This window comes from Pelophylax lessonae (assembly GCF_965119305.1).
Source record: "Pelophylax lessonae genome assembly, chromosome: 4".
NCBI lineage: Eukaryota > Metazoa > Chordata > Amphibia > Anura > Ranidae > Pelophylax > Pelophylax lessonae.
In genome coordinates, this window is record NC_138771.1 from 333,650,520 (window position 1) to 333,666,073 (window position 15,554).

The 15,554-nt window shown below is 45.1% G+C and overlaps 1 protein-coding gene across 1 annotated transcript; it reads left to right on the plus strand.

The window, feature by feature from the left end:
• Nucleotides 1–958: 958 nt before the first annotated feature.
• RPL26L1 (ribosomal protein L26 like 1) lies at nt 959–14,393 on the plus strand. The gene is made up of 4 exons (XM_082256904.1): nt 959–1,071; nt 6,454–6,626; nt 7,592–7,732; nt 14,230–14,393. Exons 2-4 carry the CDS (start codon nt 6,459–6,461, stop codon nt 14,356–14,358), a joined length of 438 nt encoding a protein of 145 aa, XP_082113030.1. The 5' UTR covers nt 959–1,071; nt 6,454–6,458; the 3' UTR covers nt 14,359–14,393.
• Nucleotides 14,394–15,554: the final 1,161 nt, after the last annotated feature.

The window sequence follows — 15,554 nt, forward strand, 5'->3', positions numbered from 1 at the left end:
CACAGTTAGAAACACACCCCTAGGACACACTTAACCCCTCCCTCTCCAATACAGTTAACCCCTTCCCTGCCAGTGTCATTTTTGCAGTAACAGTGCATATTTATAGCACTGATTACTGCAGTAATGTCACTGGTACCCCCAAAAGTGTCAAAAATGTCAGTCAAGGGTCCGATCTGCCCGCCGCAATGTCGCAGTCCCTCAAAAAAAATCGCAGATCGCCGCCATTACTCGTTAAAAAAACCCCACCAAAAATGACAAAAATCTTTCCCTTTGTTAGTAAACGCGATAACTTTTGCGCAAACCAATCAAAATACGCTTTTTGCAATTTTTTTTTTTTACCAAACATATGTAGCATAAAACAAATTGGCCGAAAATGTTAGAAAATTTTGATTTTTACATTTTTTGGGGGGGAATTTCATATAAAAAAATGTGAAAATATTGTTATTTTTGCAAAATTGTGTCTTTTTTTGTTTATAGCGCATGATCAAAAAATCGCACTGGTGATCAAATACCACCAAAAGAAAGCTCTGTTTGTGGGGAAAAAAAGGACGTCAAATTCGTTTAGGTACAGCGTTGCACGACCGTGCAATTGTCCGTTAAAGTCACGCAGTGCCGAAATAGGCCCTGGTCAGGAAGGGGGTAAAATCTTCCGGGGCTTAAGTGGTTAAGGGGCCGTGAAAGTGGGTGTGTCTTATACCTGCATACTTTTGATCATAGGTGTCCCTGGTTCCCATCTCAAAACGTTGGGAGGTATGCCATTGAGATCTGCTGTGTTTTCAGAGTGTTCCTTTCATGTTTTTGAGCAATGTATATATAATGTTTCTAGCAAAAAAAAAAAATACTGATAATAACTCGTAAACAAGTGTCATATTAGTTAAATAGCACTTCTACCAGCGCTTGGCATTTGTAATGCAACATGTAATTCCGCATGGCGCCACTGGGTGTCTCTACGTGTTATCCGCTCGCCCAGTCTCCGCTCCGTCATCTCGCGGGAAGTGTTGAGGCCACTAATGTGAGCGGAAGTCGCTGCTAGTTCTCTTTTCCGGCGGCCATAGTGGACTGTGCGGCTTGGTAAGGATCTCCGGGGCCAGTATGGAATATAATCCGTTGTCATCCTCTCTCACTAGCCTGTGCTCACGTGTTATTTCTGTGGTAATGGATAGAGGGGCCCTCGGAAATGTTGTCAGGGAAGATATTGGCGAGGCTATGGGCATACAGCGCCTAGAGAATGAGCGGAGGGCTCTCATTCCTGTATTAGAGGATCCACCGGGACGTGGAGGCTGCTGGAGGGCGCCTTGTGTCCTAGCCGGTGTGAGTTGTCTGTCAGTGATACGGGGGGCCGTGTCCTTTGTACTGCAGAGCTGACAATCGGCCCACCGGTAGGGCTCCTGGACACAGGGCTGAGGGCTTCTGCCTTTAGGACTCTATTGGGAGGTAGAGGTTTGCATGTGGTGTCTCCTCATACAGCCACAACACACTTTAGGAATGATTAATTTTAAAGCCATCTGATCGTAGGACGTGTACGAATATTTCTAGATGATTGGAAGCTTGTAGTGTTTCTGAGCTTCTGTGCCGCTTTGCACTTCTGCGATGTTAGAAATCGCATGTGATTCAAAGCGTAGTGCTCTGCAAAGCACATGCAATGTCTGTGTGTTGTGAATTCATCTATACAGATTGTAAAGCTGAATTTGCATCGCATTCAGAGCAAAGTCGCACGGGACCCTTTTTGTTCCTCACCAGAATTGGATCGCATTGGGGTTCACACCTATGTGATCCGATTCATGTCCAAACTGACAGTTCGCACTGTGATATGTGAACTGATCTGGGGGTGTCGTTTACTTTGCATCGACACCTCCAGCGATTCGCTTTCGGCAGTGTGAACTGCCTGCGAGTCGTGTGCGATGTGGGAACCCGCAGTGGATTTGCACGATTCCCGCATCGCGTATGTGATGGCACTCTGTCACCTGGATGTTTTCTGGTAAAACTGATCTGTTTATGTTGTGACAGATGACATCTAAAGCAATCTGTGTTAGGGTTGCCACATCATCCCTTTCAACCAGGGCACATATTAAAGCGGAGTTCCACCTAAAAATAATAAAAATACCCCCGGGACAGTCAGGGCTAGTACATTCCACAATGGATAGCCTCTGATCTGTCCCGGGTTGCACTTACCTTTTTAGAAGAAATACTTACCTTGAAAATGTATTGTCCAGCGCTGCCATCTCAGGTGTGGGCAGCTGAAGCCAGTGCGATCCTCTTCTGTGTCCTCTTCGGTCCCACGATGCACTGCGCCGGCCCCGCCGTCACTTTCGGTGCCGCAGCGTCATCCCTGCACAGCTTCTGGGCATGCCCAGAAGCTGTTTAGCAAGGTATGACTTTTGACATTGATTCCTGGGAGCGATGACTTTCAGCTCCCAGGAATCATTGCATTCCAGGAAGTGACGAATCGCCGTGGCCGCCGAGGGGAGGAAGAGGAAGTAAGGTGAGTATATTTTCTTCTAAACAAGGTAAGTAAAAAAGAAAAAGAAAATTGCTATTATCCATTTGTTTTTCAGGTGACCTGGAGCAAGAAGATGGAACGAACTTTCATTTTCGGGTGGAACTCCGCTTTAACACAGGTTCTGAGCCTAATATAAGGCACTCAGTGCCGGTTCACACATATGCGATGCGGAAACCCTGTGAATCTACTACAGATTCCTGCATCGCACTCAACTCGCAGGCAGTTCACAGTGTAATTTGCCAATCGCTTGGGGTGTCAATACAAGGTTAACGACACCCTCAGATCAGTTGGCATATTGCAGTGCAAACTGTCAATTTGGACATTTTGTGAACACCCGTGCGATCCGATTCTGGCATGGGCCAAAAAAGGGTCCTGTGCGACTTTGATCCAGATGCGATGCAAATCAGCCATACAATCTCTATGGCTGAATTTGCATCGCACAGACATCTGTGATTTGCAGAGCAGTGCGGTGTGAATCACATGCAATGTCTGACATTGCTGAATTGTGAACCTGGCACTAAGTGAGTTTGATTACCATCTTACTCAGAACCTGTGTAATTAATGTGTGCCCTGGTCTAAAGGGATGGGGTGGCAACCCTACATGTTGTTAGAATACAGCACTGGAGTATATTCATGTACAATTCCACTGACGGACACAGATCTGCTTGGTCTGACATTTCCAGTGTCCTGCAGTCAGTTTGATTGGAGCTTCTTTATTATAGGTAACTTGTATAGGGCCATCTATTTACGCAGCGCTTTACATAATGGCACATTCACATCAGTCCCTGCCCTCAAGAAGCTTACAGTTTAGAGTTCCACTCAAAAGGTGAAGCTCTGCTTATCTACTCCCTCCCCCCTTTTGATGCCACATTTGGCACCTTTTTGGGGGCAGTGGGGGGTGCTTCTTTTTGACAGGTACCAATGCCCATTTCCAGGAGACCTGGCAAGGTCCTCTGGAAGTTCGGCCTCCTTCCACCGCCACTGGGCCATGTACAAAGCGCAGCATGCTTTGCACAGTAGGGAACTAGCTGTGAAGCCACAATGCTTCACTGCTAGTTTCCCTTACAGGCAATGGCAGCAGCAGCACCTGAGAGCCGATGGAAACATCAGCTGGGGTGCCGACATCGCTGGATTCCAGGACAGGTAAGTGTCCTAATAAGTCAGCAGCTGCAGTATTTGTAAATTACATTTTTTTTGTGGGGGGGCTGGAACTTCTCTTTAAAGCGGTAGTATCCCTGTACACAAAAAAACCCCTGCAAGACAATGGCATAGTGTGCTAGTATGCATCTCATACTAGCACATTATGAAATACCTTAGAACTAAGCCCCTACACCACTAAGGGGGCTGGAGTGTTCCCTTGGCGTCTATTCCGGGTTCGGCGGCTCCGGCGCTTAGTGGCCGGAGCCATGACGTCACTTTTGCGCGTGCGCACAGGAGTTCACTTCCCGGCAAGGAGCTGGACCTTCAGAGCGCATGCACTGCTGGTGCCAGCAAATGCATGAAGGGTGAATATCTCCTAAACCATTATAGGCATACCTGTAAAGCCTTATAGGCTTACCTGTGGGTAAAAGTTAAAAAGCGGAGTATACTACCGCTTTAAGGTCCCTAACTCTTTCATACATTCACATACATGGGCCATTTTAGACAGAAGCCATATAATCTACCAGACATTCTTTGGAGTGAGGGAGGAAATCGGAATACCTGGAGGAGACGAGCACAGGGAGAACATGCAAACTCCAGGCAGGAAGTGACGTGGTTTAGATTCAAACTAGTGACCCTAGTGCTACCAGGCATACCACCCCCCCCCCCCCCTGAACAAGGGCTAAACTGTTATGTGGCAGCTTACCAACTGTTTTGAAGATGTATGTGATTAAGAAGTCTTAATATTTTACATTGCAGAGCCTGTTAGCTCCCTAAGGCCACTTTTACACAGGGCAGGCTCCTTTTACATTAGCAGAGGATCTGTCTGCTGATCAGAGCAGGTGGATGACAGGTCTGTGTCCACTCCGTTTTCTGGCAGACACAGCCTGTTGTATTCTATGGATGGCTAGAAGTAAACGGATTCCATTGTCCATTTAGACCCGACTGCTATTATGTCCACCTAGACCGACAAGGACAGTTCCGTTCTCATTTGTTTTTTTGTTTTTTTATCAGATCAGTCATAGTTGGGTGTACAGACACAGAACGGTATCTGTCATCCTCCCTCTAGGTGGATTGGATAGCAGTCAGGTCTTAGATCTAAATGGACAATGGAGTCTTGTTTACTTCCAGCCGTTTACACCTGCCAGTCCATAGGGGTGAATGGACCTTCTGATGATCAGGTCTGCCTGAAAAACTGACAGATAAATCTGATTTGGACCTTTTGTGTTAAAGGGGCCTAAGTCCTCATACAGATGAGGGCGAGAGTATTCTGCTGCATTGAGATGTGAATAAACTGCATCTGTACACAGCAAAACTCCATGTTCTAGCCACATACAAACCTGACAATTCATTGTAGCCGGTTTTGCCAGAAACGCTATCTTTCCAACTGGGAGCACTCAGATTTCTAATCTTATTTAAAGTCTTAAGCCCCGTACACACGATCAGATTATCGAACGATCTGTCGTCCGTTTTTTGTGGCATGCTAGTCTGATGTGGAAAGTGAAGAAGTTATTTTCATACGAATTTTCCCGTACGACAGAATTCTACTTCAGAAGTGATGTCATGTGTTGGATTGTTTTGTATGTGTTCTTTGGTCTCTGAGCATGCCTGGTCTTGCTCTTAAGATTTTTTTTCTGTCGAATTCTGTACTAATGAGACGAAAATCGGATGTTGTATTACGGACGAAAAAAATTTTATAGTCTGCACATCAGGGAATTTTGTCAGCTGAAAAGTCGGAGTTGGCTGTCGAAAGCTCCATACTAACAATCTGAAAAGGGGCAGATCGGTCGTCGAACGAATTTTCCCTACAGATTCTCTTATCGTGTGTACGGGCTTTAGATGAGTTGTCTCCAGCATTCAGCAGCAGCACCTGACCATTGAACTTTACTGGGTATAGGTTTGGCTGTGCCTTTTTCCACACAGAGGATGCATGGAGGTAGTTTCTTCTCTGTCAAGTATTATAGATTATTGCCAGCAGCATCCCGTCTAAATGGCAGTGTCCTGTAATTGAAGGGAGATGCTAGCCTGAGTGGCCTACCTTACTACTTGTCAGACTGTTCAGCACTTCTCCCGCCAGGAGTGTTGGATGCTGGTGTCCCCTGCCAAAATGCAGTGGTTCCATCTCCTGCAACTTGCATCACTTCAAGGCTCATCAGTTGATATAGTGCTCAGAAGATAGCCACAGTGCATGGTGAGGGACTTGGGTATCTGACAATGCTAAACAGTGATGGAAAAGAGAGTCAGGAGACATGGCCACTGAACCGGTGGATTTGTTTAGGAAGCGGACATTGTGTCCTAAATGGTTTCTGATGGCATGTCCTGTATGCCCAGTTTGTCTTTTTTTTCCCCTCTGTAAACGCACAGGAGTTGATTTACTAAAACTGGAGAGTGTAAAATTTGGTGCAGCTCTGCGTAGAAATCAATCAGATTCCAGGTTTTATTGTCAAAGCTTAATTGAACAAGCTGAAGTTGGAAGCTGATTGGCTACCATGTACAGCTGCACCAGGCTTTGCTCACTCCAGTTTTGGTAAATAGTCCCCAGGGATTGGTAAAAGGTAGCCAGAAGATGCAACCTTGACTTGGTTTTGCAATAGTTGTATGGTGTACAACCATATGTTCAGACTGTTCTAATTTGGCAAATCTGTTCTTTTCTTGATTATCAAATATGTCCTTTATACACATTAGTTATTTTTTTTTTTTTGTGTTTACAAAATATTTTATCGTTAATTTGTAAGGTTCATCTGTGCATGTGACAGTTTGCTGTGTTTATTGCATTTTGACCATACACCTAACTTAAGTGTTTCTTTTTTTAGGCAACATGAAGTTCAGTCCATTTGTTACTTCTGACCGAAGCAAGAACCGCAAGAGGCACTTCAATGCCCCCTCACACGTCCGTAGAAAGATCATGTCCTCTCCCCTCTCCAAGGAGTTGAGGCAAAAGTACAATGTCCGCTCTATGCCCATCCGCAAGGATGATGAAGTACAGGTACGCAATTACAGGAGCCACAGAATTTCCTGGTGAGGTTGTTTGCAATTGTAACAGGGCTTGGAAATTGGAAAAAACAAACTGTACTGAGAAGAGGTATTAAAAATACAGCAAGCTGGATTATCCAGTCACAAATCTTTGTCATTTTTCTTTTTTATTCCTAAGAGTATAAAATGCTTACAGGTGTTAAATATATCTGTAAAGTCGAGACTAGAGTCACACCTCCGCACTCCTAGTGGCCTTGGTGTGCTAGAGTTCTCGAAGAGCAATTGCTGAACTTTATTCACTGGTTGGTTCACCATGTAGCTCAACCAGTCACCGGTACAGCAACATTCGTGCGCTAATCTGCAGTTCTGTATGGGGAGGAATCATGTGTGAAAGAGGAGTTCTGCTTGTAACTTCTCTGGTGTCTGATGTGCAAATGCCACAGTAACATAACTGGTTTTACCATTTGTATAAACAGCACATTATAACATATTTAAATGGTTAGTGGGCAAGTTTTTACAGCACTTTACACAGCTAGGTTGAGTTAGTGATTTTAGTTGGTATCAAACTTATTTTTCTGACTAAAAAAAAAAAGAAAAAAAAATATATCTGTAAAAGTGACTAAGGCTCGGTTGTTTTTCTGAAATAGAATGGTTACAACTCCATTTTCCAGCCCTTGGAATTTGCAGATAACTAAATTGCATTTGTTTTGTATTGGTATAAAGCATTGGATACTTCTGACATCTGTAAAATAAAAACTGACACAGTGCGCTTAATCTTTTGCCTTCCTCTGAGACTTTCTTCATACCTGTGTATGAAGGGATTTTAATAGGAAGGTAGATAGACTCACCTAAACTGGAGCGGTGTCTGTATTTTGTGACTGCTACACCTCATTAACAGATGGAACTGCTTCTTTCATCTGTTAAATATTTTCATATTTAATTTACCTGGTTTTTATTGACTCTTCCTTGCATTTGCAGGTCGTACGTGGACACTACAAGGGCCAGCAAATTGGCAAAGTTGTCCAGGTGTACAGAAAGAAATACGTTATCTACATTGAACGTGTTCAGCGTGAAAAAGCTAACGGCACCACTGTCCATGTTGGTATCCACCCCAGCAAGGTATGTTCAGTGCTTCTGGTAAAGCCTTTCTTTTCAGTGATTGGGGTACTTGTCACTTTATGTTGCTATAGATATAGATTTTGTGGTCTACTTGTATGCATGAATTGGGATTGATCAATATTTTGCGAGTGAGTGATTTTGTTAGTGAGGTCCTAGGTTATGTATTTCCTGGAGTTGTTTTTGTTGGTGTTTTATCCATTTCCTTTGTTCGCACTTAATCCAGAAACTTTGGTAGTGTAATTGTCTGTCTCATTTAGACCTGGGGATATATTTGGGTCCACGTATGATTGTGGTCTGTTGGTCAAGCACTGAAGTGGTTAGGGATCATGTAGTCCAGTGGTCTCCAAACTTTGGCCCTTTACATGTATTTATCCTACCTGTGGGGCACTTTTCCTCCCATTGACATCAACAATGGGGCACCATTTCTCTGGGGCACTATTCCTTCCACCGATATCAATGATGCATTGTTTACTTCAACTGCCATCAGGACATTTTCTACTCCCAATGTCCACAGTCTGGCCCTTCTAAAGACTGAAGGACCTTAAACTGGTCCTTTTTTGTAAAGAAAGTTTGGTGACCCCTGATGTAGTCCAACTGTATGGCAGAGTAGTGTTCATCTTCTGTTACCAAACTTTTACTAGGCAGGATTTCAGTGCAAATTTAGGGCCACTTTGCACTGTTTCTGCCAGCACCTTGTCAGTGGCAGAATTACCATGGTGCCTTTTCTGGTACCTTCTCTCTTGCTGCACAACCTTTGTATATGATGGTGCAATAAAGGAGCCTCAACCATACTGGTTTGCCTAGTGCGAGTTTGAAACCATAGAACTTGTTGACTCAATTAATAAATGTTGTAAAGCACTGTGCAAACTGTTGACACTATATAAATTATGTATAATGCTGTTGCTGTTCTCACTAGGGATAGGATTGCTAGTGTGACGTATCCTATACTAGCATCTGTAGCAGAGATTAGCAGCAACTATTTTCTCTGGTTATTGTTGGTTACTGTACAATTGTGGAAGTAGCTGACTAGGTTTTATATGTAAATCGCAGGTCTGACTTGATCATTGGAAGCTGCATTGGATAACAGCCATTGATGATCATGTTTCTATAGCTGGCTTCAAGCTCTGCCCAGTTGCTCGGCAGCAGAGCTGCAAATCGATGCAGCACAGATCTTTTGTTGTATGCATTTTTTTTTATCTCTTTTTAGCAAGATGAACATGAGATTGTCCTTTGTTGTTTTTAAAGGTAAATACTCTACAAATGTCACTGCATACTCTCTAGTTCAGGGATGTCAAACTAGTGACCTCCAGCTGTTGCAGAACTACTGTTGGGAGTGGGACAGATTTTAGTTAGCCTTTTCATAGAAATAAATGGCGTTACCTACGAAAAAGACTCCAGAACTGCCTGAAAGTGACCTTCATTCACTTGGATCTGAAGCTTTTGGCGTTTCTAGACATCTGTACCATATAAAAGCAACAAAGCCTGGAATCAAACAACCCTGTGTGGGTGAAGACTTATAAGGGTCTTTTATCATTGGAGTCTTGATTAGCTCCACTAGGTGAGGCCCTACCGTGTCATCAAGAGCTTCAATTGCAGTCACACATGACTTTTTCTAAATTTGCCCAAGATACTGACTTCAAAGGTTCCTAGCATGCTCCAATGCCTTTTCATGCAGAGTCTTAGCTTTAAACTTCTGAAAGTCTTAGAACAGGGCCATCAGCCTCTGTTGCCATTTCTGACTTAGGTATTTTTTTTGGGTGGGGGCTGGAGGTAGAGAGAGCACCCTAGACTCCTGCCATTGCCTTGGAGTTACAAGAGGTTGATTCGATCCCTGTTGATGCTGTATGCACTACCTTTCATTGGAAGGATTAGCCTGCTGACTCCTGCTTTTGGTCCTTCCGAGCTCCTACAGCTGCATAGACCTGCAGGGAAGAACCCTTGGGTGGGGGGTGGGGGGGACTTGAGAATGTGTGGAATTTAAAAGGTTTTAAGTAGCCACTGTGGATCTATCTGTGACCCACCCTTAAAGGAATACTACCAGCCTTGTAAAAGGCATGCTCGCCTGGGATTTTATAGACCAGCAGTTGGAATCTCTCCTTTTAAAGGCTAGGTTCACCTTTTTAAAAGATAAAAAAAAATATAATATATTTTTGCAGGGGGAAAAATGTGCAATTTGTTTTCCCACAGAAGCCTGCAAAGTATCGCACTGGAGATCAGTGGTTTGTGGGTGCAATGCCAGGCTCATGCAGACTGTTCCTCCAGCTCCCTGCTGAGGTACTATACTTGTGTTTCATTGAGAATAAAAAGTCAGTCCGCCATGATGGCAGACTGGAAATGTAGTTCATCCACAGCTCTCTGAATGAATGACATGGCTGTGTGGGCAGAGCTGTGCCAATTTAAGACAGCAGCTGAGAAGAGGAATCCCTGCACTGTTACGGACACCCCTGCTGTGTTGCAAAGGTTAAATGCTTAATTAGAGGTGCAGGGATAATGTGTATTACCCTATTCTGCACTCTTCTTACTTTTCTCTTCTGCCCAAGCTCCAGACTGTAGGCGGTCCCACTGCATCTTCACGTGCAATACGGGACTATTAACTGTGCATTATACGTGAGGAGGTGAGCATGCAACCAGGGCCTGAAATGCCTTAGGAAGGCAGCAGCCCTGGACCTATTGCATGGATGAAGAGACCCTTGGGTGCTGGAGTGAGGGATGAGGTATTACACCTTATTCATTCACCCCCCCTAGATTAAACAAGCATTTAACTTGTGCAGGGTTCTCCACTGCAAGGGTACGTTGCCTAAGTCTCCATTCACAATACCGCGACTTGTCAGCCTGACAAGTCGCGGTCCGTCGTGGTCCATGCAGTGCTACAGGACCCGTTCTAATAGGAGCGACACAAGTTGCTCCGACTTAGAAAAAGGGTCCTGTACCACTTCGGGGCATCCTCTGAGCGACTTGCATAGACATTCATTATATGAAGTCCGTGCAAGTTGCGCCTAAGTCGCTGTGCACGCAACTTCACAGGTCGCCCCCGAAGTCGTGCTACTTCAGTGTGAATGCAGTCTAATTCCTCAAATTTGTGTTTTAAAGGCATAGTCAATGTTTACAAATGTATAATAAATGCTCCTACATAGGCTCTGTTCACATCTAGGCGTTGCTAATTTTCCGGGTGTTTTTGTGCAGCCGTTGTGCGTAGACAAGTGACGAAAAAAAAAAACGGTAAAATGTCTGTAGTCTGACAAAAAAGCTCATGTACTTTGAGTGACGGGTGTTTTGCTTAAGGCGACAGAACACTTAGGCTCCATGCACACAGGGCGTCATAAAAACGTGCTCCAAAGCTGTTTACATAACGCCGGGAAACAGCAGCTGTAAAAACGTGCTTTCAGTAGCTTTTTCTACTAGCGTTATTGCACGTTTGGCCACAGTAGCTGTTAGCAGCGTTTTTTCTGCCTCCATTCAAAATCAATGGTTCCCTATGGGAGCCTATTGATTTGAATGGAAGTCGCACCGCAGGTCGGATCAGGGTGATCCGACTTGCGGTGCGACCTGCACTGTGAGAATCTTGAGGGGGAACTCCACGCCAAAATGGGGAAAAAAACGGCGTGGGGTTCCCCCCCAGGTTCCAAAACAGGCCCTTCGGGTCTGGTATGGAATTTGAGGGTAGCCCCGCGCCGAAAAAACGGCGTGGGGTCCCCCCCAAAATCCATACCAGACTCTTATCCGAGCATGCAGTCCGGCATGCCAGGAAAGGGGAGGGGACGAGCGAGCGGCCCCACCCCCCCTGGATCATACCAGGCCACACGCCCTCAACATGGGGGGGGTGTGGGTGCTTTGGGGCAGGGGGGGCTCTGCACCCCGCACCTCAAAGCACCTTGCCCCCATGTTGATGAGGACAAGGGCCTCATCCCCACAACCCTGGCCGGTGGTTGTGGGGGTCTACGGGCAGGGGGCTCATCGGAATCTGGAAGCCCCCTTTAACAAGGGGGCCCCCCCAGATCCCGGACCCCCTCCCTATGTGAATGGGTATGGGGTACACTGTACCCCTACTCATTCACCCCATAAAATGCAGTGTATGGAAATAACGACAGGAGACGTTTTGGAAAATTTATTAAAAAACTTCATCCGGCTCTTGTCCTCTCCGGGGGTCTTCTGCTGTCTTCTCCTCTCCGAGGGTCTTCTGCTCTTTTGCTGTCCTCCCTTCTTGTCTTCTCCTCTCTGGGGGTCTTCTGCTGTCTTCTCCTCTCTGGGGGTCTTCTGCTGTCTTCTCCTCTCCGGGGGTCTTCTGCTGTCCGCCCTTCTTGTCTTCTCCTCTCCGAGGGTCTTCTGCTGTCCGCCCTTCTGCTGTCCAATCTTCTTGTCTTCTCCTCTCCGGTCTTCTGCTCTTTTGCTGTCGGCTGTCCTTCTTCCTCCGGTCCTCCTCCGACGACGTCTTCAGCGATTATGCCGGCCTCTGGTCTCCGCAGCTTATTATATAGCCATTAGGGGCGTGGCCGCCAGATGACGTCATCGGGAGACCACGCCCCTTGTGTCACAGATGACGGCGTGGGGTTCCCCCCCAGGTTCCAAACCAGGCCCCGAAGGGCCTGGTTTGGAACCTGGGGGGGAACCCCACGCCGTTTTTTTCCCCATTTTGGCGTGGAGTTCCCCCTCAAGATTCTCACAGTGCAGGTCGCACCGCAAGTCGGATCACCCTGATCCGACCTGCGGTGTGACTTCCATTCAAATCAATAGGCTCCCATAGGGAACCATTGATTTTAAATAGGAAGAAAAAAAACGTATAACGTGGCTTAACGCACGTTAAGCAACGTTATGAAGCCTTATGGAGCCTTTAGCAGCGTCAGACGTTTTTTGCAGCTTGACGCTGGAGCTCCTGAACCCACAGTTCCTGGGTTTTTTTTGGAGCTGTAAAACGCCTATGCCACTTGGAGCTCCTAAAAGCTCTATGTGTGCATGAGGCCATAGAATAACATGGATGGGCGTTCTGCAGCTGCAAAAAAAACGTCTGACGCTGCTAACAGCAGCTGTAAAAACGTCCAGTGTGCATGAGGCCTTAGATGTGAACAGGGGCTATTGAATTGAATAGGATTTGTCTTGTTGGGCATTTTTAGAGCTGAGACTTAGAGCAGAAAATCGCCCAAAATCGCCTAGATGTGAAAAGAGCCTTGGTATGCATTCAAGCCTGCTGAGAATTGCAGTTACAATCGGTGCATTGCTAAGACAGCGCAAACGCTTCTACGTTTTCCCCCAGGTCTGTATGGAACTGGAGAATGTATACAATAAACTGCAAACAGTGACATCACTGCCCTGCTGCTGGCACAGTGTAGTAGTTCCTCTGCCATGGTGGTTGATAGGACCCATTAACAAATTACACAGCCTTGCTGAATTAAAAAAGATACAAATAAAAATGCTTGAATTTCACAGAATAGATGTTCTGTTTGCAGGGAGCTTTATTTTCTCTTGGTACAGATTGTGCTAAAATATAGAACAGCCTGATTTCGCTGTGTTTAGTTTTTCATTTTCAAGAAGGTGTGTGTGTGTGTGTGTGTGTGTGTGTGTGTGTGTGTGTGTGTGTGTGTGTGTGTGTGTGTGTGTGTGTGTGTGTGTGTGTGTGTGTGTGTGTGTGTGTGTGTGTGTGTGTGTGTGTGTGTGTGTGTGTGTGTGTGTGTGTGTGTGTGTGTGTGTGTGTGTGTGTGTGTGTGTGTGTGTGTGTGTGTGTGTGTGTGTGTGTGTGTGTGTGTGTGTGTGTGTGTGTTTCCTTTTATCAATTTGGATAAGCACACATTTTTTCTTGAGTTGTCTATAGATCCCCTCAATACACTGTTGAAGAAAAGCACAATCACCTGGGTTGGAAATCGTCTCTTGATGCAGCTCTCTGGCTGTGCTACATGTTCTTTCGTAACGTACAATGTGGGGGTAGAGGTTACTAGAATGTCATATTGTGTCCTAGCAACCATCACAAGCATCTTATTAGGTCCTGTTCAGTTGAACTGTATAATCCATGTTCTATACCCACAACAAGTTACTGCAACTGAAAATCCATTTCAGTGTATGTACCGGTTTCTAAATCAGAATACCCAGTGATTGCATATGATTGGTTGCAGTCACTGTGTTTTGTAGGGGAGGGAAAAAGTTGTTCCTAGAATCACAGGTAATAGAACTCTTCCAACGGTTACAACTGTCTCCTCGTAGGAATTTCTCACTTTGAGACTGAAGGGAAATTTGGAGTATACATATATTTTTAATGTTTCAAATCAGATGAGATGTTTTTTTGCTGTAGATTGATGCATATTGTTGCTTATTCTTGACTTTAAATTAAATAAAATGGTAAGCTACTTTTGTCTGTGCTCCAAACATTTTCGTTTCGTTCTGAAACCCCCAAGAAATGACATGGTTGGAAAACCATAAAAACATTTGTTTAGGATTTTTACCAATGATCTACTGTGTACGCAAATGTGTTATGTTTTCATGTTTTTAGTAACTTATTCCCTTTCACTTAGGTGGTTATCACCAGGCTAAAGCTTGACAAGGATCGCAAGAAGATCTTGGAACGCAAGGCCAAGTCTCGCCAAGTTGGCAAAGAGAAGGGCAAATACAAGGAGGAAACCATTGAGAAGATGCAGGAGTAACTTTATCAATAAAAACAAACTTAATTTTCCACAAAGTGTGACTCTCCTTTGTTCAGACTAGTATTGTAACCTGTTTTAAAAATATACCTGTTTGCAGGCCTGGCAGTTTTCATCCAGAATTAGGAGACTGCTTTAAACTCCAGGGGCCGTGGCAAATTCACCCGGAAGTCCTGCGCCCCCCCCTTTCCCCTGAAGTCGAGCACTTTCACAGAGCACAGTGCTCTTCACATTGCGCAGTGGGGAACCGGCTGTGAATCCACAAGGCTTCACTGCCGGTTTCCCTTAGCTGAGATTGCAGCACCTGAGAGCCAATTGAAAAATCGGCTCAGTTGGGGACACTGCTGGATTTGTCGACAGGTAAGTGCCCTAATATTAGGTCAGCAGCTACAGTATTTGTAGCTGCTCACTTATTTTTTTTCTGAAGGAGCCTAGAGCTCTGCTTTCATTTTAAGAAACAAACAAAATAAAGAGCAGACTATTACTTAACCAGTCGAACCATAAATAATCATAAACAAAGTGCCCAGTGTTTCTGTAGCATACCTGCATTGTAGCAGCTGCACCTGTCTTTCCCACCGCAGACGGGTTATGGTCCTACATTTGAGCAAGGGTTTTCCCTGATCTGATAATGTAGTTGTTGCCTGTAGGGAGGTGGGTACTGAAAAGCTGGGACAATCGGGTAAAGCCAGTACTGCGTGAAAGTGTTGTGCTGGACAGATTGAGCCAGCTACCATATCATTGGTGGTCCCTGACACTTCAACCCCCACACCTTTTTTGAACTGCAGCATCTCTCCCCTCTTGGAATGGCCTGCACCGCTCCACCTTCCTCTGTTTTGAGAGGAAGGAGAGGGCTCTCAAATGCAAACAGTAATGTTTACATTGTGATTGATGTGATTAACCTTCAGAGTTCACAATGACGGTGGGATCATGGGCATTGTAATCATGCTGGGCAAAAGGATGGCTATGTCCACTTGGAATCCCCTAGCAGAAGTTTTCATGGCCAACAGGCAGGTGTTAAAGTATGTAAACCCAACCACTAAAACTTCATAAGGTGTATGTGTTGAGTTATTTCAAAAAACACTTGCAGCTTGCATTTAAAGAACTGGTGATTCTCTGTTCAGACACTTCCTGTTAAAAGGTGACCATGCTAAGTTTCCTAAACTACTGCATTCTCTCCCTGTCGGAGGTTTCCAGGGAAT

Bases quoted from the DNA above. Each gene is read 5' to 3' on its own strand.
- RPL26L1 (XM_082256904.1), top strand. From the start codon at position 6,459: ATGAAGTTCAGTCCATTTGTTACTTCTGACCGAAGCAAGAACCGCAAG. The intron at 6,627-7,591 runs GTACGCAATTAC...TTGCATTTGCAG, and splicing joins GCAAGGATGATGAAGTACAG to GTCGTACGTGGACACTACAA. The intron at 7,733-14,229 runs GTATGTTCAGTG...CCTTTCACTTAG, and splicing joins TTGGTATCCACCCCAGCAAG to GTGGTTATCACCAGGCTAAA.